Source organism: Ambystoma mexicanum, chromosome 8 (assembly GCF_040938575.1).
Source record: "Ambystoma mexicanum isolate Mex_15411 chromosome 8, UKY_AmexF1_1, whole genome shotgun sequence".
In the NCBI taxonomy this organism is placed as follows: domain Eukaryota; kingdom Metazoa; phylum Chordata; class Amphibia; order Caudata; family Ambystomatidae; genus Ambystoma; species Ambystoma mexicanum.
In genome coordinates, this window is record NC_090929.1 from 1,239,862,656 (window position 1) to 1,239,887,628 (window position 24,973).

The 24,973-nt window shown below is 45.6% G+C and overlaps 1 protein-coding gene across 2 annotated transcripts in view; it reads right to left on the minus strand.

The window, feature by feature from the left end:
- Nucleotides 1-8,714, minus strand: part of LGI1 (leucine rich glioma inactivated 1) — a 216,881-nt gene extending 208,167 nt beyond the window's left edge. The window contains exons 1-2 of one of the 2 annotated variants that reach the window (XM_069611347.1): nucleotides 8,200-8,714; nucleotides 7,862-7,933 (exon numbers count right to left, since the gene is read on the minus strand). In XM_069611347.1, the coding sequence (XP_069467448.1) occupies nucleotides 7,862-7,933; nucleotides 8,200-8,384 (257 nt within the window). In that variant the 5' untranslated portion in view covers nucleotides 8,385-8,714. The remainder of the gene's footprint in view (nucleotides 1-7,861; nucleotides 7,934-8,199) is intronic. The other variant, XM_069611348.1, reaches the window with a different exon arrangement.
- Between the last annotated feature and the right edge of the window lie 16,259 nt (nucleotides 8,715-24,973).

Sequence of the window (24,973 nt, forward strand, 5' to 3'; positions counted from 1 at the left end):
CCAGCCGTGCCAGCCGCAATCGTAGGAAGACGGAAACACTCTCCTATGATTACCCAAGAGGAGAATATTTGGATTTATCTGGCACAGCAAGTACTGAACATATCACACTTTTGTCTTACTGATGTGCCCAATGCTGAGGCTTTATTGGCTACGTGTTTAGTAGTGGTGCCGACGCCTGTTCCAGTTTTAAAGCATATCTTCGGCGTCACACATAATGATTCTTTAGTTCAAGACTCAGACATTAGACAATCATTTTCAGTTTACGAATAATGTCGGTTCTGCCAAGAGACTGACAGGAAATGGAGAAATTTGACACGTGTTATCACTTACAATATAACTAAAGGTGATGTGTGTTACATTATGACGTGCAAAGCACAAGAAATTGGCAAATGCCGACAAATAGAGTTGACCAATCAGTACAATAACACCATGTTCAAGAGGCGACTATGTTCACTAATGTCACGCAAATGCACCAGTGTAAATAATACTATGTCCTGCAATCATACAGTGATAACTGCTAGTCATTTGAATCATGTGAATCTTCCAACAGGATGGCTCTTTTCATGTGGTAACATTACATATACTTATATTCCAGCTAACATTTCTGGAGGTCCATGTGCTTTAACTCGATTAGGACTAATGATGTTTCCTTTACACTCAGCGATAACTCGAGGTGAAAGGTCAACTTTCAAATCTGTAGGGCTATCTCCTGACTGTGATTCACAGGTACATTTGTTATCAGAAGCTGAGGTTCTAGCATTAACCCTTTCATTAGTAGGTGTTTGGGGTTTAGCTGCTGGAGGTTACAAATCTTTGATGAAATTAGCGTGTTTAGTAGTTAAAAGTCTTAATCATACTTCGCAGGCTTTAGAAGAATTACTCCTTGATAGTCAAGTTATTAGAAAAGCAACTTTGCAGAACAGAGCTGCTGTTGATTACCTATTGCTAAAACATAATTTAGGGTGTAATGACTCTGAAGGTTTGTGTTGTTTCAATTTAAATGACCACTCACGAGCTATTGAAAGTCATATTCGAGGTTTGAGGGATCTCATTTCTCAAGTGTCTCAAGATCGTAATAGAAATTGGTGAGATTGGTTATTTTCATGGATACCTGATATTGGGGGTACACTACGTTACATTTTTGCTTGCATTTTTATTATATTGTCTATTATAATTGCTTGTTGTTGTTGCATTCAATGTATTCCCAATTTAGTACTAACCTTTCGTAGGTTTCAGAGACCGGTTCCTGTGCCACCGGGATATGGAAGGTAAATATCCAAAGGGTGGAATTGTTATGCTTGATTTATGCTTGATCCAAAATGGCGCGGGTGCGCAATACATTCTGGGAGCACTCGGAGCCATGTTGGATATTTACTTCATACCGCAGTGAAACGCTGCACACATTTTGCTGAGTGTTAGATTCACAGTGCTGAAACAAACATGCTTTTCCAAACCTGATATGCGGTCAAGGCCATTTCTGCTGGGAATGCTAACGTTGTTATGGCTTGCTGCTGTTCTCTGTGGAGCGTGTTTTTAGAGAAGGGAGGCACTGCGCTTCTTGGGGGGAGCTCTTGATTGACCCAGCTGGCAACCGACGGCTGTTCCTCAACTGCGCAAGTGCAATTTCCAGAAGGTTTGAGAATTAATTCCCCTTTGTGGAGTGTGTATATATGCGGAAGTCCCGAGGGGGTCAGGTGAGACTTCAGCCAGAGAAGGACGCTTACGTCTGGCCTTCCTGTGAGCTGTGGTACTCTCGGCCTGGCTGTTTCTGGGGTCTTCCAGCCACTTCTGGACGAGATGAGGAATTCTGTTACGCTCACGGTGATGTATTTCTTTTTGACTTCTTCTGTGATCTATGTCCTTATTATTTTTGTGAGTTATTTCTATGTACTTTTAATCTTTGAATAAATAGCCGTAAAGAGATGATTATCTTCTAAAGAGTGCGTGGCTGTGAGTTATTGTGTCTGTCTGTTAATGGTTTGAAGTATTTGCTCTATAATTGCATTGGTGATTTATGGTTGTTCCGTGCACTTTTTGGGGAAGAGCAATACATCCACATATCTATAGTTCAGGTACAATCAAGATACAACACATAGTGCAGGATTACACATTTACAGGAAGTTTCACATGTGGATCCAGATATGTTGTGTATTTGATTATGTGTATGAGATGTCCCCTGAGAGGCTACTATATTGGGAAAACTGGCCCACAACTACATAAGCAGATGAATTTACACAGACCAAACTTTAAGCGATGAAGGGCACAGCTATCAGGCAGCCCTTTTTGGAACCAAATCCCACACTCAATGACTTCGAAATTGCAGAACTGAAAGGGAACTTTCAGACAAGAAATGCGTGAAAAACATATGAATACAAATGCATGGAGATTTTCAATACACCTGAAAATTGTTTAGACATTGTGGATTCATGAGTCACTAGCCCAAAAACCAAATTCCCATTATTTGCATCCATAAAGAACCAGAGGTCAAGACAGATAGACCTGATTTTTCCTATAACATTTTCTATGGCTCTTTACTGACACTTGTCTGACCCATTGCCATCCCATCTGCTTCTCTGAAGCAATATTATGTTGCTGGACTCACTTCTGTCCAAGCCCTCCCAGCTCTTGAAAAGCCCTGCTCCACAAGCTTTCCAGAGGCTGGTTAGTGCTCCTGTTCCAAGCCAAACTGTTTTGTTTTTTTGTCCCCTATCCAGATGTAGAGAAACACATTCTCAATATGGCAGTATCCTTTTCACACATGCCTTCACAAGGCAAAGGGCCAAAACATGAAATGACTAATTGACCTTGTAGGAGCACAAAGCTGAGCATGTGACGAATAGCCTGAATAATTTTCTAGATGCATTTTTCCAGTGGGTGACTGTGTTTCCAGTCCCAGTCTTCGGCGTGGCTGGGCATGGTGGGCAGCTGGCTTAGTGGAGATGGACACACAGTGGACTGTCTATCGGCATTCAGTAGGTATGCACATGCTATGTCTGACAGTACCCCATTCCTTCAAGCCTCTCTGAGAGCAGCCCAGCACTGTTTCGTTTTCTCTTGCCTGCTTGTATGTTGTTGTTCAGTGCGCCACTTAAATCTTTTTGACTGGAATACGTGGGGGGGGTGTTAATTCTGAAGTGTAGGGCTCCTCAAGAAGGAAACCAATCAGAAACAGATACAAACAGATAAGACATTCCAGAGGTGAATCCTGGAGCTGCCCAGCTTGTCCAAAAGCCTCATTCTTCCTATGCCTGATGAAGTAACCTAAAGATTACAAAAGCTTGCAAATAAATGACTTTGTTAGCCTAAATAAGGTATCAATTTGTCTTTTTTGGAGCAACTACATATCAGTCAGTCAATAAAATGTGTGTGTGTGTATATATATATATATATTTGTTGTTCAACTTTAATTTAGGAAATTACTACTTCCATAAATATTACAAACCAGAATACAATACATAAAAGTGACCATCACAATAAAAATTATTAAAATCCCACAAGTAAAAATCAATACAGCAAAAAGTGACAAGTTATTGCACAAATCTCATAAAGTCAACCCTTTTTTTCCAGGCGCATATTAGATATGTTGAAACAGCAAAAATTACATCAATTGCTATTGCCTGTTTGCATAGCTGTTCAGCAAGGTCTATTGTCCTCACTCCCCAATTATTAATGCAATGCTTTGCATTAATTTTCCTTATTATACCATATAACAGACAGTAAAAAAGTAAATGTTGCAGATTCTCTCTAGTATTCATACAGTAATTCATGCAGATAGGAGAGACATCTGGGTACCACCTAGCTTTAACAGTTTCAAGGGGCAAAAGAGCAGGTCTCATTTTTGCATAAAAGACCTTTTCCTCGGATCGTCTATCAATATATATATTTTTTTGGGTTTATTTAAACCTTTCAAAAATACATGTAAACATCCATAAAATACAACATACCACAAAATATGATTTTACCATGAATCATTAAGAAATAAATGATAAAAAATAACAATACTAAATTTAACATTCTATTACATTAAAATTTGAAATATCAATACCCCGTTTGTATAAAAGCCTATATGGTCAATATGCTTAACATGCTTTAAGAAATGCAAAACCTCGACTGTTAAAGAGGCCGAAAAGATACGGGTGCAAAAAAAGCAGATTTCACACAGGCAAGACTAGTGATAAATTTCCCTAGGAATCAATCCGTACACTTAGTAAGGCTGGGCATAGTACAAGCAAGTGATTTAGAGACTCAATCTCAGGGAGGCTGCAGAATGGACAGAATGAGGATGGATGCTGCCCAGAGGTCCATATTGTAGAAGGAGAACAGCGCATGGTGGCCAGTGGAGGGTAGGATACAACACAGACCTCTTGCACTGTTACTCAACAACAAACGGAGGCTTGGGTCTCATTTTTTTTATCAATATCAAATAATCCTCTATCTTGTAAGAGCTTTTGCACATATGACAGTCATATCCCATGGTTAGGGTTAGACACCTTTCTGCATAATCGCCCCAGACACACTCAGTATAGGTGTCCACAAAGGTGGTTTTTCACCTTCCATCAATATTCTCTGGTTGGGTCCACAAATCCTCCATGCCTAAATTGGTTACGAGACTTGACATATCTAAACCATTCAAGCGAGCACACATTTTTATAGGACAGTAGATCTTTTAGTGCATCCCTAAGCTTCATATGATTTACACCGGACCAGATGTGAATCCACAGCAAGAGGTTTAATGCTAATGGAATCTTGGATACAAAAGAGACCCTAGTTGCACATGGACAGGGATATTTGGAGAATGGCCCAGAAGGCGTAGGAGACGCTTTAAAAGTTGTTTTCTGTGGTCACAAGAGCACCAGATTTACAGTACCCCAAATCTCTGATCCATATGGGGACCCTGACAATACCTGTGCTCTACACACTTCTACGGCTGGCTTCACAGTTACGTCTTGCTTTATTAACTAGTTGCAAGATGCCATTACACTTTCTACTCATTGTTCGTCAGCCCGAGTCACATGTTTAATCCATCTCGCATCATTAGAAACTGTGATGGCCAAACAATCAAGTTGTTCACTTCTTCAACAGTCTCGCCTTTGATATCCAGGGCCATGACAGAGCGACAGCCCCGCAAATTCACACATCGCTTAGATTTGCAACGTTTACTTCTAAACCTCTATTCTCACAGAAGTTTACAAAATGGTCGACCTGTTTCTTTAACACAATTGGGGTGCTTTTGTGGTTTTGCGGTTATTAAGCAAAAGCATTGAAGATGGGGCGTGTGTGTTCAGTTGTTCACGAACTGAGAGAGTGGGGGGCCGGGGCCAGGAATTTTTGCCTTTCGCAGAGATTAACTTCTAGGTAATGCAACCTTCTCAATGCCTTTTCAGACAATATTGACCATTTAGAAAATTCTGGATCTATTCTGTCAAACATCACGCCGAATCTTTAAGTCAGGCACGTCCGACAGACGAGTGCATCCACATAGGGTGCGGTGCAGTGCAGCTCAGTGCTTATGCTGCATCAAAACGGGCACTGCCTCCGTTGGACCGCGAGCACACTGTAGCAGAAGCAGCCATCAAATCAAAACCTCACACTTTAAAAAGTCATTTAGAAGTTATTCTCTGGGTCCCGTGAGGCAGCTTTGGACTTTTCTTCGCTTCACCAAGACTTTTTAGACTTTTTAAATGAAAAAGACAAAACACCTATTTGTCTAATGCCCAGGGCTGGTCAGAAAGAGGTACAACGTACGAACCCAGCCACTATTCTACCCATCTCCGCATCCAGCTGGGCATTGTATTTCCCCTCTAATGCTGGATTTCTCGCACCCTAGTGTGCATTTGGAGCAACAATGTTTTGGGGGAGATGTTTTATCATCAGGTTATGTCAGAATACACCCGGGTAATATTCGGCATCCCTTTAATAACAATGCATTATGACAAAGCTAGGCCATTATATTACTAATAATACTGCCTGGGATGCTTCTGTCTGAGGCTTATTCATCACTAAATATGATGAAGCCCACAGTAAATATCAAAAAAATTGAGTCAAAAACAAAGAGTGCAAAATATCGAGTATTGTATGCTAAAATAAAGTGAAAAAACAAAGCGTGCACAATATCAAGTACCGCATGCCACAATAAAGTGTGCACAAAACAAGGAATTAGCTTGGGTGGTGGTGCAGCAGTGGGGTGGGAGCAGACAGCCCCCGGAAAAGGGGTGGTATGTACACATATTGGGCAAAAGGCAAACGTCCATTTTATGCATAGAGCACCAATGGAATCACTATGGGTGGTATTTTCCATCAATGTATTGAAAAGAAATTCGATATTTCAGTTTTCTTTCTTTTGACGTCGATATCAAAGTGCTCTTTCCTTAGTTCTGGGGTTTTATGGCATGGAGACCATCCCCCACAAATAGTGTAGAATCCTGTGAAATGTGCATTTATATAAATTAATATCATCTTTAAAACTGTTCAGGCCTACGCTTTCAAAACCTGGGAGTAAAGCCACCTAACATTTACATAATCTGCTAAAAGGTGATCATTGTCCACACTCAAACATCCAAAAAGCAGTTTCCTGAAACCCTGGCCTGGAAATGCAAATTCTTCATGTACAAATGCTGCCAGCCCTTGAAGTTCAGCATCACAAAATCTGAAGCAGATAACCCTTAATGCCACAATCAGGAGCTCAGCATCTAACGAGGGCCAATGCTTCTGGGCAGGCTGGCTAGAGGTGACCCTGGCTTTATGGTCAGGCATGTATAGTTTACAGTAAGTGCACTGACTGGTAAACGAAGGCACCACACTGCAAGTTTGGACCTGCGGCTGGCAATTCAGGCCACCATTGGGAGTTCTAGCCCCATGCAAACACCTGCGGAACTTGTTCGCACCCCGCAGGTGGTGGCCATGGGTTGAAATCACATTAATCATGAAGACCAAAGGCATTCTGCAAGTGCCATGGAACCATGGAATTGCAGGAGAATGGTCCACTACAAAAGTAATATAGCCAACGAGAGTATTGTGATACAGACTCACATTTGATTAAAATGCTGTAGTTTCAACGTGCCCTTATGGGCGTCGATTATCTGAAATTCTTAAAACTAATACTGTTGGATGCTGAAAAGAAACAGGGGCCCAGACGAGATACAGTAGCAAGTAACCGCAACTCAAGCAGCAATACCCATCTATCTGGACATTCAATGGTCTTAGAAAATAATATTATTCGCCACCCACACTGTCAAACAATGGTTTCTGTTAGCATCCACCACAAAATGATGTTGTGCCATTCCAATGGCTACTTATGACACCTATCATAGCGCTTGGAAGTCGGAGGATCCGGCGTGAAGCCTATACAAAACATTATAATGATTATAATCGATGTTATTATTGCAGCGTTTGATATATGCAAGACTAGCTTTCCAAAAACACATGTGCGACGAAAGCAGTGGGCTAAAGGTGATTATTTCCTGAAAAATACCCTGTCGCTATCCACTGAGAGAGCCCAAAACACTTCATTCGGGACAGACTCGTGTGCAGTGAGAATGATGTCTCACATGGAGGTGCAGCAGCAGTCGTGCATTGGCACGGGTTGCTGCAATGCTCAGGGCGTAGCATCCTCCCCCGGGGATGGCGAGCCGCAATGTGTACAGCCTCTCCCCCAAATGGTGCCATTAAATCAAATTACACAGTACATCACACATGGGCACACAAACACAGCACCTGAGCACGGACCTCACTGCACGCCTGCCACAAAACACGGGAGCGTCCATCATGCCGTGCACACGCCAGCATGCATTAAAATGGGCACCGGAGCCCACGTCCGTGCCCGCAAGCTCAGAACACAATTCTAGAGAAAAAGGTTTCTTACAGGAGCTGCAGAGACGGGATGTGTAAAAAACTGCCCTCTGGGATCTCAGTAAAGCCCGACCTCACAAAGGATCTAAAAAGAAGGGAAGAAAGAGACATATTCTGACAATGGAGGAGAGAGCTCTGTGGTGTGGAGAGCGCCACACCGTAGCGCACCATCTCACAGCACACGGGCTCGCACAGCAGGCAGCGCTCCCATCCGTACCCGGGCTGCATAGGCCCGCGAGACGCTGCCGTTAGCATCCTCCCTGGGTCTGCATGTTAAATGCGCCACAGGCAGCAGCCGCTCGCTTCCACCGCACGCGCACCGCTCAGCCACCCCGCGCTCGCAGCCCTTACAGAGAAATGATGTCGGGGAGGAAGCTGGTCGGGATGGATTTGGCCTTTTCGCACAAGGCATTGTCTTTGGTGCAAGTGCAGCCGCTGGGGCATTTCGGCCTCTTCCCGTCAGTCAGCAGCAGGAGGAGCGCGAGGCAGAGGAGGTGGTAGGCCAGTCTGGTGGAGGGGCTGCCCGCCTTCCCCATGCCGCCGGTGCGCTCTGCTGCAGGCCAGTGGCGGGAGTGTCACCACACATGAACGGGGCTGCTGCTGGCGCTGGGTGTCTTCCTCGCCGCCGGTGCGCCCCCTCACTGCTTCCTCGCCTGTGACGGTGCCGGGGGTCTTCCTCCGCCGCCTGGAGCTCTGCCTCAGCTGCTGACAGGAACCTGCAGCTGGGTGTATGCACTCATGCAGCTCCCCTCAGAGACCTGCGCGTTGATTTCAAAGAGCGGGGAAATCCAACAGGCTCACAGGAATGAAAAAAACACCACGGCGGGGAGACTTGCCTCGCCACATAAACACCGAACACGGAGTGTAGATTGAGTTGTGATGTAACTGAGAAAGCGCACTGCTGGCTGCTTTCAGGGGGAGGCCCCTGCGCCGTGCAACCAAAAATAGAACAACGTTATGCCGTGCAGGGACTGGGAGGGGAGACTGTGTTGGGGGCCGGTGTTTTCCACTGGAGCCCTTTAACCTGCAGTCCTTCGGGATTTGTGCCTGCTTACACATTACGCGAGGCAGGGGGAAGCGAAACAGGACTACGGAGTCAGCATCCGACATCAAGCGAAATCAATGCAAGGCCATCTGCAGCATTACAGCAAACGCCCCATCCCCTCCCTGACTAACCTGCAAAGATGAAAATGCGCGCACCCACCCATTTTTGCAATAACTAGTGGACCAATATGCAGGCAGACTGATAACATAACCTGGGAGTAAGAAACCAATACCCTTACCCCCCAGGTAGTACACAAGAGCATTGAGTGAGTGTTGCCAATAAAAGGCCGTCAGATTTTATTGCAAAATTATGGTCATAACAAAACATAATCATAATTACAGTAACCATAATATGCTGTACTTTTGGGCATCAAGTCCCGAGGTTACCCCCTCTGGCCCGTGCTGCCCTTCTTGTCCCACGACAGTGTGTGGTCACCGCACAGTAACCTGTCTTCTTCCTCTTTCTCCTCGCCCTTTTTCTAGGGTGTGAGGGTTCTGGGAAAAAGAAGAGACTCTGCGTACGCAAAGTACTCTCTTGTTTGGGTCCCCGTGGAGGGGCCCAAACAGGATCGCTTGGGTCCCCGTGCAGGGACCACAAACTGATTCTGGTTTTCTGCTGCAACAGCAGCTCCTTATATTGGACTCAGGGGCTGTCCCTGGGTCCTTGTGTTGTGTGTGGGGGCTGTGGTGCCAGCCCCCAGGCCGGCAGGCACAGACTGTCTCAGCACCCGGGGGTGCTTCTCTTTGTTGTGGCCCTGCCTCCCTGCTTCCTGCGTATCCTGTGCGCTTTGCACCTAATTTGGAAGGTGGAGCGAGGTGTTGTTTCACACCTCGCCCTTCCTTCTTGTCATCCCGGCCGGCGACTGCCAGTCGCCTTGTGGCAGTGGGGGGGGGGGGGAGATGGGGCGCGCGACCCTGTTTGTTGGGCTGCTGCTCGCCCCTCTCCCGAGCCTGGCTGCCATGGGTCACGGGTTACGCCGCCTCGCTTGGTGCCTGGCAGCATTGCCCATAACCAGTGGGCCCATATTCAGGCAGACTGATAACATTACCTGGGAGTAACAAACCAATACCCTTACCCCCCAGGTAGTACACAAGAGCATTGGGTGAGTGTTGGCAATAAAAGGCTGTGAGATTTTATTGCACAATTATGGTCATAACAAAACAAATCATAATTACAGTAACCATAATGTGCTGTACTTTTGGGCATCAGGTCCCGAGGTTACCCCCTCTTGCCCGTGCCGTCACAACCTGGATGGGTTACCGGCTGTCCAGGTTCCCCCAAAAGTTGCTCCTCCTCTCTTCCCCTAACTGGATTGTCTGTCCATTAAGTTGGGGCTCGCCCCTTGACCGTGCCTGGTACTCGACCCTGTGAGGGTTTTGTCATTACCTGTTCTTATGCTTAACGGGGTGCATTAATGCTGTAAATGTGCCCCTGCTATTTGCCAGCTCTTTGCTTGCTTGTAGTTATGTGTGGTCCTACTGCATGTGTTGGCCTCTTATTTCCCCTTGCATGGCTGCCTATCTTGTTTCTTTTTAGTAAACCAATAACTGTAGTTTGTTTACGAAAAATTAAACCTTGTCTACCCCTTGGATGGCGTGGCTCTTGCTCTGACCGCTTCCGGTTTTACTGGTTCTGAGGCCCCTTCTATTTCATCTACTTGCTGCAGTACTTACATATAGCAGTGCTCAGAGGGGCCTTCTGGCCCATCAGCTGTGCCTGTAGGTTTTTTAAAACTGTATTCGCTGCGGGGCTGGCTTAGCTTGGTTGTCGCATTGGGCTAGTGTTTGCACCTGTTCCTGGGGAGCCCCCGTGCTACCCGTTTCCCAGTATTACTCATACTTCAACCCGTTTTCGGTTATCATGCTTTTTTATGCTTTCATGGCACCGGCCCTTGCAGCGTTGGCCTGTTATATTGTGCTGCGTTGTGGGATATTTAGGCCCACTCCGATGTGCCCCACTGCTTTACTGTACAAATGTGGAAAGAAACAGCCGGAAATTGATGCGCTGACTCCTGTGCGCGCCAAAATCTTGAAAACTGCGTTGGGTCACAACCAGAGTTGTTTGGACACCTCACCACACACAGTTAGTTGGGTGAAAAATAGAGTTCTCACTGCAGGAGCATGCCACATTCAACATGGAGCAAAGCAGCAGAGTTGTGCTAAAAACCGAAAATGCCTTTTAAAATGTTAGCTTTGCAACCTTCAAAAGTGCTGTTTTTGGCACTAGATCCTTTTATTTCAATTGAATCATTGAAATTAAAAGGGTACTGCAATGCATGGATCATCCAGTGTGGCTCAGAGGAACCGGGCCTCATTGACTGACAGCTTTATGAAATGTATCTAAGGAAAAAGCAGCCCAGGAGCATTTGTTTTCAGTTCCACGGGGAAAAACGCAGCTAAATTGCAACATATAACACAATCAGCTGTATAGACAGAAACTCAAAACAAAGGCTGGATACATGTATCCAGGTTGCAAACAATCCCAGCACTCAAGGGAAGAAAGAATGATGAATAAAATATACATGTGCTGCATAGGAAAATCGTATTAAAAAGAACTCAGTTTAATGTGTTTTTCCATGAAGAAAGTGCAAAATCGCCTGTTTTGAAAGCATGTTTTTGTTGAAAGGCCTAATTCTTTAAGAAATGTCAAAGGATTTCTAATGTAAAAATGCACCTATAAACTGTGTTCATTTTATATGTTTTAATGAAAGATTTAGGTGAAACTTAAAGTAACCCAGTTTAGAGTTAATTAACCATTTAAAAAAAACAATTCTGCTTGACACTCCTCACCCTGGGAAAGGTTGACACTTCACTGCTGGCAGGGAGGCCTAATTGCTGTGGGGGGCCTCGCATACTCAGAACAAAGGACCTCATTAGACATTCGTCTTTACCCCAGGCAAAGACAATAGAAGGCTTGGACACTCATCCTTCCAGGGGAGGGGCAGGATGCTGGGAGAGGGTTCTCAGTGAACTTCAAAGGACTGGCCATCTGCTCCCACTTGGGAAGGAAAGAACAAAAAAAACAGACTTGTGATTTTGGATTTAAATTGCTTATTTGCCACTGAGCTTCAAGACATTTAACTTGGCAGCAAAAATAAGTAAAGGAATGAAAAGTACATACATTGAATTTATGATAGACATGTGAAGACTTGGTAGGATTTCTTACTGCGTAAGGAACTGAAGTTATGCAAAAAGACTAATTGCGCAGAAACTATTAATGCTGTGAATCTAATATTGTGTACCCATGTTCTAGGGGTGATTGTACATATATCTACCGAATTAGGAATTGTTAGGCTAAACCTTTATGATTAAAAGTGACAGTATTCCACAGAAAGACAAAGCCAGGTCTCACCGACTTGGGAGTTGGATATAAATGTAACCCACAAAATATGTAATTTATGTGTCCGATTTTATTAGAGGGCATACGTATATGAATGTGTATTTGTGGGAAAGTTACATTTTGGTCCCAATAACTATGGGAGGTTTCCAGTTCACATCATAAAACATGACAAACATTTCTGTCATCCAACCAGCAAAAAGCAAGGCGGGAACTGTGCCTTTGACCAATCACAGCCTTGTGTGTGTGGGTTGTAAGTCTGCCCCTACCATAAGCTTAGTGATGTCATTTGGCAGGATAAATAAGGGAACCTCACAACACACACACACTGATTCCTGACTCCATCCCAATTTCCTTGTGGCGCCCTGTTCCTGAATTCTCCATCTTGTTCCTGATCCAGATTTCTTAGAAAAGCCAAGGCCTCAGTATTGTTGAACTCTTTTTCAGCCTGGCCCAAACCCTGAAACCATCCCAAAACTTGAGGGAAATCATTTTGATCCAGTTTGGCTTGATACCATTAATGCTTGCTTGCTGAAACTCACCATCCCACTGATCTACAGTGTCCAGCAACCAGAAGGGCCAATCCAATCCAGTCCAGTCTGAGGTGCCAGTCCATTGACCAGAACCGCCCAGATGACCGATCCTGCCAGAAGTGCCCTGCTGCCTGTAGACCCGATCCGTGATGACCAGAGCCCTTGACGGTCCAATCTTAAATTAAAGCGGACTGTAAGTATCAATAGGGATCATAGTAACCCGTACTATATTTGCCTTGCCTTGTCCTATCCCAATCTAGAACCTATCCCCTCTGTAACTTAAAAACCTATAATATTGTCAGAACCATTCTTGCAACTGTGTCTGTGATTCTTAGTGTTAGCGTCTATTTTCTCATTTCTGTTTTTCTTGAACATTAATCATTAGAGATTTGGATTAAATAAAGTAATTCCCATAAAGAACAAAGGGGAATCCACCACATGAAGGTTTACAAGCGGCCGTGCGTAACTGTGGAGATACATGGGTGGCATTCTCTGTTTCTTAGCCATTAATCTAGTTTAAGTAAAATCAACCGGTCATTTTAAACCGATTTTCTGCTTTTCTCTGTTATATTTTCTAAAAACACCTCTCATTCAAACTTGTATAACTTCCTCAATTTAAAAGCTAGATACTTAATTTCAACTCTGACTTAAACCTAAGACCTTTAGCTACATCCACACATAAAAACCGAAGTATTTCCAAACTTCCATTCTGATTCAAAGTGTGCACTGTTGCTCATATTATAGTTTATGTTTGTTAGGATCTTTTCAATGTTGCTTCCATAGGAATTTTAAAAGTGTAAAATTTCCAAAAACGTTTTTCTCTCTTGTTTGGGGAGGGAAGATTGTATTCAAACCCTATACATTGTTCTATATCCCTGAATACCTGCTGCTTACTTACACCTGTGTAGGATTGATTCCTTGTGAGTTGAAACATTTGCAAGGGGGAAATCTTAACTTAAGCGCTATCTTTTCAACAAGCCAAAACTGTTCTTTTCTCTGTGTTTTATCTTCTGTTCTATTCAAAAGTGAATTCAACTGCCTTACCTACTTTCTGATTTGTATTGTCACCACATTGGTGATTGCAGCCCCATATATTAAAACCTATGTTTGATTTGAATTTTAAATAAATAAATATTACCTTTACTAACCAGCCTGATACCTGGTCCATTGTGACCTGGGGGTATTTTGAGAAGGGGTGTGATATGACTGGTATATAACTCAGAATATTGAACCTATAGACACAATAAATAAGTATTTCATTTGTGCATTGCATGCTAGGCGGAGACCCGGGTGTATTGCCTGATTGAAATCCTTAACAGATTGGTGTTTTACCATCAGCGGTGGACTGGGAACCAAAAAGGGGGCCCTGGAAATAATTGTTCAGAGTGGCCCATGGTACATATTTTCAGCAAGCCCAAACCTTTTCCTATGAAAACTAGCTTACCTCCCCCAAAAGACCCAGGGTGTGGAGGTAGTCCACCCCTGTTTTCCACAATTTATTATTTTTTAGAACCTGTTTTCAGGTTCAGTGCTACCCGGCCCTCGGGCGTTGGCCTGTTATATTGTGCTGCGTGGTATTTTTCCCACTGATTATTATTTTGTAGAACCCGTTTTCAGGTGCAGTGCTACTTGCAGCTCTCTGGCCCCAGCCCTCGGGCATTGACCTTTTGCTTTATTTCTTACTCGTATTTCCTCTGAGTATTTTTGCTGCCTTGTGGGCTGTGTCGCCCTATTCTCTAGCATCCTGTGTACTACCTGCAAGACTTGTGATTTTTCTCTTTCGCAAGTGTTTGTTTTAAATCTGCATGGTGCGTTGAGTGCGGTAGGTTGATGGGTTGCGCATAGGCTATGGCCCATCTTTGTGCTTAAACTTACACCTTTATTCTTTTTAGTGTTCCTTCACCCCTTCTGTTTACCCCCTCTTTTCTGTTCTGTACAGTTTGGCGGGATTGGTGTCTTTGTTTAGAGATATCTCACCATGTCTGTTACTTTGGCTGCCCATTGTGGCAAACCTGGGCTTTTATTCTGGCCCGATTCTTGCTCGTTTGTCCTGCTTTCTTGTGTTGATGCTGCTTCTTACCCCGTCGACTGGATACACTCGTATCTGGCACTCTGTTTTAATCAGCTGACAGGAAAACCGTGCTTCTGTACTTCCTTGAGTGGCTCAAACCTGTTCTGAACCCTTGCTGTGGTCTGTCGCGCTCTAAAAGCTGGAAAAAACTAGCCACCATCCCATGTACTACCTGCTGCATGCTGCGGGAACTCCCACTGTCTGGAACGCTTCTCAATTCTGTGACATCCTTGTTTTGGGTTTGTTCTAATCTTTCCTCTCTCACTTTGTTATGTGTGCAGCTGGTGCTTGCACCCTGGGAAAATACTCCGTCCTGGCTCTGCTAAAACTTTTATTTACCTATTGTCCTAGGGTGACCCGCCCATGCGTGGGTTTTATTTTTAAAATATTTGGGATTGAGCTGTGTGTTGATGTTTGGTCCTACCTGGCTGAGCTCTGTACCTTAGGTTTGGCCTTGCTGGGAATCGAACCTGCATCAGAAGGTTCAACACAGATGTCAAAACAAGCGCTTTACTCGCTGTGCTATCGATCGGTTCTGTATTTCTGTGCAGGTTTAAAATATGTGACAGAGAATACCTTAATCTTGTAAGGCTGGTGGGCTGTGTTTGGTACTGCCGGACAGGAATCTGGATCTGCAGTCTCTGAGCGGATGTTAAAAACGAACGCTCTGCTTGTTGTGCTATTTGACAGATTAGTTGTCAAAATCGTTCTCGTTATTTGTTTCTGGTCTGGTTATTGCCTGCCTGAGTGAGTGATTTTTTGCGCCCCTTGCTGGTTATGGCGACGTCGGCATTTTGCACATTGTGTGCCTTCTATTTCCCCCTTGAGTGTCCTCTTGCTTACCTTGTCCTCTGTGTTTCGGTGCCGTCTCCCCTTCTTCTCATGGCTCCTAACCGTTTGCTGCCATGTTCCGTCTGTTTCTGGGCAACTTTGCCGGATTGGTGTCATCCCATTCTGTGCTTGCAACCTAATTCTGCTGCCTCCTTATGGAGGGATGCCGTAACATGGGTCCCCCGTGTACGGGTTCTCCTTATGTTGTGGGACATGCCGTGATTCAAACCCCGTTTTCAGGGTTCTGTTGTTCATTCTGCGTTCACAGAAATAGTATGCTATGTTTCCCAAACCCTTTTTCAAGGTTCTGTTTATTCTGCGTATACAGAAATAGTTTGCCATGCTCCCTTCGGATAGCTGTGTGGATGGGTTTCTCCCTTTATTAGCCGTCTTAGTTGACTGGCTGATAAAAGTTAATGCTTCCGCTTCACTTAGATAACTGGAGAAGCATTTCAACGTGCTTAGCTTCTTGCTGCGGTTGTTGTAGCTGCTTTGTGCACATTATTGCTGCATATCTTCTAGTTGAATGGCATAACACATGCTGCTGTAGCAGGTGACTGGTGCCCCTTGGCTTGTGCAGTTTGCTGCCTCAATGGTCGACCACCCCCCTTCTTTTTGTTGCATTCCGCGATATACATTTTTTCCGCAAAATGCTACAGCAACCTCTGGCATCTGAATGCTGCTTCTAGCCCCCGGCATGCTCGTCCGTCCTTCTCAGGATAGATTTCTCTGTAGTTACATTTGTCCTAGTTCGGGGTACTAATTGTGCTGTTCACTAATTTGACTTGTGCTTGAGTTTTTTCCTGGTTTTGAGTTCATAACTCCTGTGTGGCGGAGCTCTGTTCCAGGCTTAGTCTTTCAGCCTATGGAGGGTGGAATATCAGATTGGGGCCTATGGACCTCCTGATGCCCGTTGCCAGTCCGATCCTTGTTATGTAACTGACAGAATAAACTCATCTGCACCTTAAGACTAGCATCGACAAGTTTCGCCACATTACTTTTATTCAGTTTGGGACGTTGTCTCAGGCTTTGCTTTCCCTGTCTGTCCAGATGTGCTGCTATTTATTGGTCTGCCCCAATGAGTAAACTTTTGTTTTTGCAAAGTTTTCATGTCAAAAGCTCCTTGTCGTCTTGCATACTGCAATAACATTTAATATCTGGTCTTTTGTCTTGCTATGCGGGCTTGCTGTTTTCGTTTCGTGAAGAAACCGTTTTTTTTTTTTTAGTGGTGAGAGGAGCTGGCCTCGTTTGTATTGCTTTAGATTCACAAACGCTTTGAGCTGTTTCTGCTTAGCGTTCATTTTCGCAGACTGCCTCAATATTCCCCTCCCGTGATGTTATAAACCCTCCTAACGTATCAGCTTTTGATAAATTATTTAAAATGCTCGTAATGTACTTTTATAGAGTTCTCAAGGAGACGCTCCGTGTTGTCCCGTTTCCAATGTGCTTTTTCAGTTTAGAGGCTGACCGGCCCCTGAAGGGGGCGCTAGAGGGTTCCTTCCTTCGTTTTTACTTTCCTTCGTTTTACTTTCGGCCGTAGCCTCAGCTTTCAAAAGAGATGGAAGTGGAATTTATAATGTAAGGTGGAACGGAGGGATCTCAGAGCTGCCGCCATAAAGCATAAGTTTAAGGTCAAAGATTAGGAACCTTTTGTGGGATAATACGGTTTCAGGCTTCAAGGCTGAAAGACAATGGATCCCGGCAGGGACAAACTCATCCTTTTTATCCTTCCGAGGTCGATAAATGAGCACCACACACTGGGCAATAATAAGCAGCGCTCAGATACCGGAGGGTTTGTAGCGCTGTATAAATGCTAAATTAATTTATTTTGAGGGTTGCAGCCACAGTGGTTAATGGTGCGGCACAGATTTTCGGGACCATTTGGTGCAGCACCGAGGTTCACAACCTTGTGCGGCAGTCACTGTTGATTTGTTTTTGTGTATGTTCATGAAGCCAAAACCATCCAAAGTCATCCCGGCAGGGAGGGTCTTTGCACGAAGGCTAGCCAAGGCAACAGCTGGTGTGGCTCAGAAGCAGCACCACATTAGATTAAGCGCTGCCCTCAAAGAGGACTTGAAGATGTGGTGCAGATTCTTAGATAGCTTCAATGGGGTTCAGTTATGGCGAACCCCGTGGGAAACCAGCGCTGAGCTACAGATGTTTTCGGATGCTGCAGGAAGCGAAGGTTTCGGTGTGATCCTAGGGCCTGAGTGGTGTGCTCAGAAGTGGCCGCAGCAATGGCACAAGAAGGGCAGAACAAAAAACATAATGGTCCTAGAGATGTTCCCCATTGTAGTCGCATTGTTGTTGTGACCTAGGATTCTGGCCAACAAGAGGATTCGTTTTTGGTCCGTCAACAATGCGGTAGTCCAAGCCATTAACTTACAGTCTGCTTCTTGCCCAGCAATGTTGAGCTTGCTCAGAAAACTAGTGGAAGTATGTTTATATCATAACATTGAATTTAGGGCTCGACATGTGCCGGGCACTGCAAATGTTGCTGCTGACGCTCTTTCTAGCTTTCAGTGGTCCAAGTTCCGGAATGCCCACCCGGAGGGCAAGCTTGAGGGAGCACAGTTCAAAAAGGAATGGTGGCAGTTGGTGGTGTGGACAGGGCACTCGCAGAGTTGAGTGAGCGCTCACTCACGCCCGGAGTAAGATGCAAATACCAGCAAGGTTATGGTAAGTTCAAGAGCGTGATTTCTTATCTACAGTGCGAAAAACAAACCGCGGAGGAACAGGTACCCACTTTTGTGGTTTGGGCGCACTCAGAAGGATTGTCAAAGAATTGGGCGGCGTCGCACCTGGCGGCGGTTGCCTTCCACTCCAAGTTGGAGGGAAGGGGTGATCCCACAAAGGGGTTTTTGGTGCGCTCGGCATTGAAAGGCTGGGCCCGTTCGGAGCCAAGGTCTGAGGACGTGCGCAAACCAATTGACTTTGGGTTATTGGTGAGGTTGTTGGCCATATTACCTAGCATATGCTTCGGCGAATACGAAACGGCTCTATTCAGGTTGGCGTTCGCATGGGCCTTTTTTGGGGCCTTTAGGATTAGTGAGCTAGTTTCTGCATCCAAGAAAGACACATCTGGGAGGGCCATTGCTTTGGGTGATGTATCCCTGTTCCACAAAACTCAGGTGAAGGGGTCAGTAGATGGTTAAGGAAAAACAAAGCGGACCAGCAAGGAAAAGGTTATAACATAGCTTACATGAGGCCCCCCCCTTGCGGAATGTTGCCCGGCATGGAAAAATCCAGGATGCGCCTGAACAGAAGTGTTGCGAAAGTCACCAAGGCAGAGGGCCTGGGGTATGCAGGGCATTGCTGCTTAAGCTCCTTGCGTTCCCATTTTGATGCAGACGGGGTCCACCTATCTGACAAAGGCAACAATGTTTTTCTGACGGCTACACTTGATGAGCTAAGGAGGGCTGGTTGGAAATAACCAATGGTGAGTATGGTAACAATGTGGATGCTAAGTGAAAGTTTTTAGAGAGAAGTAAGGCCGGAAGGTTTGGGGGCATTGATGGCAGCGTGAGCCGGCATGGAAAAATACAGGAAGCGCCTCAACAGAAGTGTTGCGAAATTCACCAAGGCAGAGGGCCTGGGGTATGTAGGGCATTGCTGCTTAAGCTCCTTGCCTTCCCATTTTGATGCAGACGGGGTCCACCTATCTGACAAAGGCAACAATGTTTTTCTGACGGCTACACTTGATGAGCTAAGGAGGGCTGGTTGCAAATAACCAAAGGTGAGTATGGTAACAATGTGGATGCTAAGTGAAAGTTTTTAGAGAGAAGTAAGGCCGGAAGGTTTGGGGGCATTGATGGCAGCATGAGCCGGCATGGAAAAATACAGGAAGCACCTCAACAGAAGTGTTGCGAAATTCACCAAGGCAGAGGGCCTGGGGTATGTAGGGCATTGCTGCTTAAGCTCCTTGCCTTCCCATTTTGATGCAGACGGGGTCCACCTATCTGACAAAGGCAACAATGTTTTTCTGACGGCTACACTTGATGAGCTAAGGAGGGCTGGTTGCAGATAACCAATGGTGAGTATGGCAACAATGTGGATGCTAAGGGAAAGTTTTTAGAGAGAAGTAAGGCCGGAAGGTTTGGGGGCATTGATGGCAGCGTGAGCCACCATCAAAGCGTGGCGGAGTATCGGGGCGGTCCTAGCCAATGCGGAACTTCACGCTGCAGCTGCAGCGGCTCGGGATTGGCCGGGCTCGAGCCGATCCCTCGACGGGCACTGACTCATTTCCTTAGGGCTCTGGGCCAACAATCTTCCTGGTCAGTGCCCCTGAGTGTCCCGCTGGTTGTACCAGTGTAGCTGGGTATTAACCAGCAGTTTTGTCAGTTTGGCCAGTGGCTAAAGAGGTGACATGGTTCACCCGTATCTGACTCTTTGGCCAGTGGCTAAAGAGGTGACATGGTTCACCCGTATCTGACTGTTTGGCCAGTGGCTAAAGAGGTGACCTGGTTCACCCGTATCTGACTGTTTTGTGATGTGGCTGGGACCGTCCCAAGTTGTCTTGCTCCTAATAAACTGTGACCTTGTGTTTTCCAAAGAACTTTAAAAAAAAAAAGTTGTCTGTGTATTCATTTCAGTGTGTTATTGTACTGACCAAAGGAGGTGGGGGTGTCCAATGGGGATCTCCCCGCTAAGAGGCTGACCGGCCCCCGCAGGGGGCGCTAGAGGGACGGCCTACATAGCGGGCTGTCCCCTCTGGCCACCCCCTTCCGGTTGCTGGTCATGCCTCTCTTCTTCCCCCCCCCCAGCGAGGCGGAAGAGGCGTCCCCGGGGACCTGGCTTCCAGTCGGGTCTCCCTAGGGGACATTTATAAGGGCGGGAGCTGCGAGCCATCAGTCTCATTGCCCAGCAGCTCCCGCCTTGTGTGAATCCCCACCCACCCACGCCTGATAAGTAAAGTAATGGGGCGAACAAGTTGAAGGTCGGTAAGATTCTGAGTTGGAGTTAATACGTGCAGACCGGTAGTAAGAGTAGGATCAGGGTGAGGCTTTCGCATCATCAATATAAGTAGTAAGGTGCACATAGTAGAAGTATTGATAAAATAAGTTTAGTGTGTTGTATGATTTGTTCCTAATTTCTCTTCTCTTGTTACAGGCGGAGTATCGGGGCGGTCCTAGCCAATGAGGAACTTCACGCTGCAGCTGCAGCGGCTCGGGATTGGCCGGGCTCGAGCCGATCCCTCGACGGGCACTGACTCACTTCCTTAGGGCTCTGGGCCAACAATCTTCCTGGTCAGTGCCCCTGAGTGTCCCGCTGGTTGTACCAGTGTAGCTGGGTATTAACCAGCAGTTTTGTCAGTTTGACCAGTGGCTAAAGAGGTGACATGGTTCGCCCATATCTGACTGTTTGGCCAGTGGCTAAAGAGGTGACATGGTTCACCCGCATCTGACTGTTTGGCCAGTGGCTAAAGAGGTGACCTGGTTCACCCGTGTCTGACTGTTTTGTGATGTGGCTGGGACCGTCCCAAGTTGTCTTGCTCCTAATAAACTGTGACCTTGTGTTTTCCAAAGAACTTTAAAAAAAAAAGTTGTCTGTGTATTCATTTCAGTGTGTTATTGTACTGACCAAAGGAGGTGGGGGTGTCCAATGGGGATCTCCCCGCTATGTGCGCACGTAGCCTGGCTACCCTGGCTGGGGCTTCGCAACTGTTACAATGCGGATGCAAAATCCCCCGCCTCTCTTCAGCTGGAAATTGCTCGTCGATCACTCCACGCTTAGGCTACCAGCACCTTTTGCTGCTGCGCAGGCTTTCCCTGGTCCCCCGGTGTTCAAATGGCTCCTGAAAAGGTTGTGTGGTTTCTCTTCGGCTGGAACTCGCTGTCGGCTCACTTTCCCCCTATGCTGCCAGTCCTTCGCTGCTGCGCAGGCTTCCTCCGGCCCTCCAGTGTTGCGGCTCCTGAAAAATGTGTGGGATTTAGAAGCACTCTGTGGATTTCCACAGGTTCCTTCAGGTTAGCGTAATTCAGCTCCTATAACCTCGGCAACAAGGCACCTTTGTGGCGCTGCACAATTTTCCTTGTGCTGATCAGGAAAATATTTAGACTTCTGCTTGTTATTTTGTGCTTGCTGTCTCGTGCTGTGCCAATTTTGTAAGGGAAAAATAAAACACTGCCCGTGCTTGTATTGCTTGCACTTTAAATTGTTTCAAAAATAGGGCTCTGGTTAAGGCTTTGTTTTTGACTGTTTCGATGTGCCCCACCTGAATTACCCATTTCACCAGCAAGACAAATTCCTTATCAATATGTTACAATCGTAGCGATTTCTTGTAAAGTTCTCCCACAGAGAAACTCTGTGTGTTCCTGCTTCCAACGTTCTTTTCCGCGATGTGCAAGAATGTTGCCACGGTAACCCCAACCAGGGTTTTCATAACAGCTACAATGTAGCTAGAATTTCTCCACCTACGGTCACTGGCGCCTTCACGAAGTCGCGCTGCAGTATCTCAGTTTTGTGTAGCTCCCTGGACCGCTGCCGGGCAATAAAGACTTCGGAATGGATTTCCCTGCTTCGGGCTGGTTGGAGTGACCGCGCTGTAGTCGTTTGAAGATGCGGCCAGATTCTTTCTGCTTTTCGGCCTCCGACACCATGCTCAGCTCCAAATAGCTTTGGGGTAGATGTGCCCAGCAACACTTCGGTTCTGCAATATCAGCTGCCCCTCTAACGACAGAGTAAGTGAAAACTCCAGCCAGGGAAAATAAACTTTGAACAGAGCAATGTTCAAGAAAAATGAAGAGACTCTGCGTACGCAAAGTACTCTCTTGTTTGGGTCCCCGTGCAGGGACCCAAACTGGATCGCTTGGGTCCCCGTGCAGGGACCACAAACTGATTCTGGTTTTCTGCTGCAACAGCAGCTCCTTATATTGGACCCAGGGGCTGTCCCTGGGTCCTTGTTGTGTTTTGTGTGGGGGCTGTGATGCCAGCCCCCAGACAAGCAGGCGCCGACTGTCTCAGCACCCGGGGTGCTTCTCTTTGTTGTGGCCCTGCCTCCCTGCTTCCCGCACATCCTGGGCGCTATGCACCTTATTTGGAAGGAAGGGCAAGGTGTTGTTTGACACCTCGCCCTTCCTTTTTGTCATCCCGGCTGGCGACTGCATGTCGCCTTGTGGCAGTGGTGGGGGAGAGGGGGAGCGTGTACCGTTTGTTGGGCTGCTGCTCGCCCCTCTCCCTAATTTAGCTGCCATGGGGCACGGGTTACCCGGCCTCGCTTGTTGCCTGGCAGCATTACCCTTCCTTGAAGTTAGCAGGCAATAATATCGTTTGCAGAATATCCTTCGCTAGGCGCTTAAGAGTCAAGACACTGTCTGCGAATAATAAGACATTTGTGGAGACCAGTTTGCTCAAATGACCATGTACTCTATTGTGAAAAAGGTTCATCGTAAGTAAATATCTCATTAGAACTATTTGAACCAAGCAGAAATGGATTTCAGTGTGAGCAGCCAATTATTGATAAAGAAGAATACACAGGAACATATGTAGTTCAGTCAGTTTCATTAATGATAATGACTTGTCATTTATGTAGCTCTGTACATGGGACATATTTACATACAATTATTACCCAACCGAAGTAGGTACTCATTTAACAAACTCGGAAAGAGCGCTCAGTCCACTGAACTATCTTACCGGCTCCATTATAGACATTTCTTTAAAAGCACAGTCCCGATGTCTCATTTTGCAGATGCAATCTTAGAGGCCCCCCCCCAAAAGCCCAAGACAAATCTTTCTTGGAGACCACCCATCAAAACACCCCACCTAAAAAACCTAAGATTACAGAAAAGAAAATGTGAAACGGCATGGAATCTACATCCCACTATAGAAAATAAAACCAATCTAATAAGTATCTCAACTCAATACAAAAAGCATGTCATCATGGCCAAACAAGAAATGTATAACAACAGGATTACACAAGCTAACTCTAGCATGAAGGAGCTCTTCTCTATTCTAAAAGAATTGGAAACCCCAACTGCAGTACAGGATGACTCTATTAAAGATAAAACTTGGTGTACTGACATCCAGTTTGCACTAACTAATAAAGTGGGCAATCTCCAAAACAAAATAGCTCTAAATAAAGCTTTACTATCAGCTCAAACTCAAACTTCCCAAACAAAACACCGAAGTCTAAACCCAAAGAACATATTCAATTTAACTTCTTTAAGGTCTCAGTTATTGAGGTAGAGAAAACAATTCTTGCGCTTAAACCATCCAATTGCAAAGGTGACCAATGCCCAGCACAACTGATCAAAGACGCTGCTAGAGATCTAGCCCCTTTCATCACCAAACTCATCAACGCCTCCTTCAATACTGCAACCATCCCGCGTAATCTAAAGGAATCCTGGGTACTCCCTCTCCTGAAAAAACAAACACTGGACTTTAACATACCCACCAACTACAGGCCCATCACCACGGTGCCATTTCTCCTAAAAATCTTAGATAAGATAGCATATACCCAAATTCAAAACTTCCTTGAGGTGAACCTACTGTTAGGCGCTCGCCAATCTGGTTTTCGACCATAAAATGGCACAGAGACAGCCCTTATCGATTTAAAGGCCCAAATAGATTCATTAAGAGATGAGGGAAAATTAGCACTTCACCTCCTACTAGACCTCTGAGCTGCCTTCGACCTGGTGGACCATAAAGTCCTGTGTAGTCACTTGGACTCAGCAGCCCACTTCTCAAAGGAAGCTATAGTCTGGATACAGTCTTTCCTTAGTGACAGGACTATGAGGGTCTTCTCCCCATCAGCCGCAGCAGACCCGATACCTGTGGAGTGCCCTAGGGATCATGCGTCTCGCCAACACTCTACAATATCTTCACCAAGCCACTCTTTGACGATCTTGACAATCTGGGTATCACTTATACCAACTACGCAGACGATACTCAGATTCTCCTACCACTTACTGGGGATTATGGGGAAGATCTGGCTATGGTGAACAGAGTATATAGCATCGTTCAGGCATGGATGGCCAACCATGGCCTGTGTCTGAACAATGACAAAACAGAGCTCATCATCCTGGGTACCTCAGCTCGCATCTCAAAACTCAACCTTAACTACTCAGCATTCATTATTGATGGGAATACTATCAAGGTCGCCAGACCTGCTCTACCTTATCTTTTACCAAACAGGTAAATTCACTGGCTTCCTCTACGGCCTACACATGTAAATTAATACGTCCCGGAAATCAATTCCTGTCAGTTGACAGTTGCTTAATCCTATCTAGAGCCTTCATCCTATCAAAACTTGATTATTGTAATGCTCTCTACATAGGGGCAAACAAACAAACCATCAACAGAATACAAGTG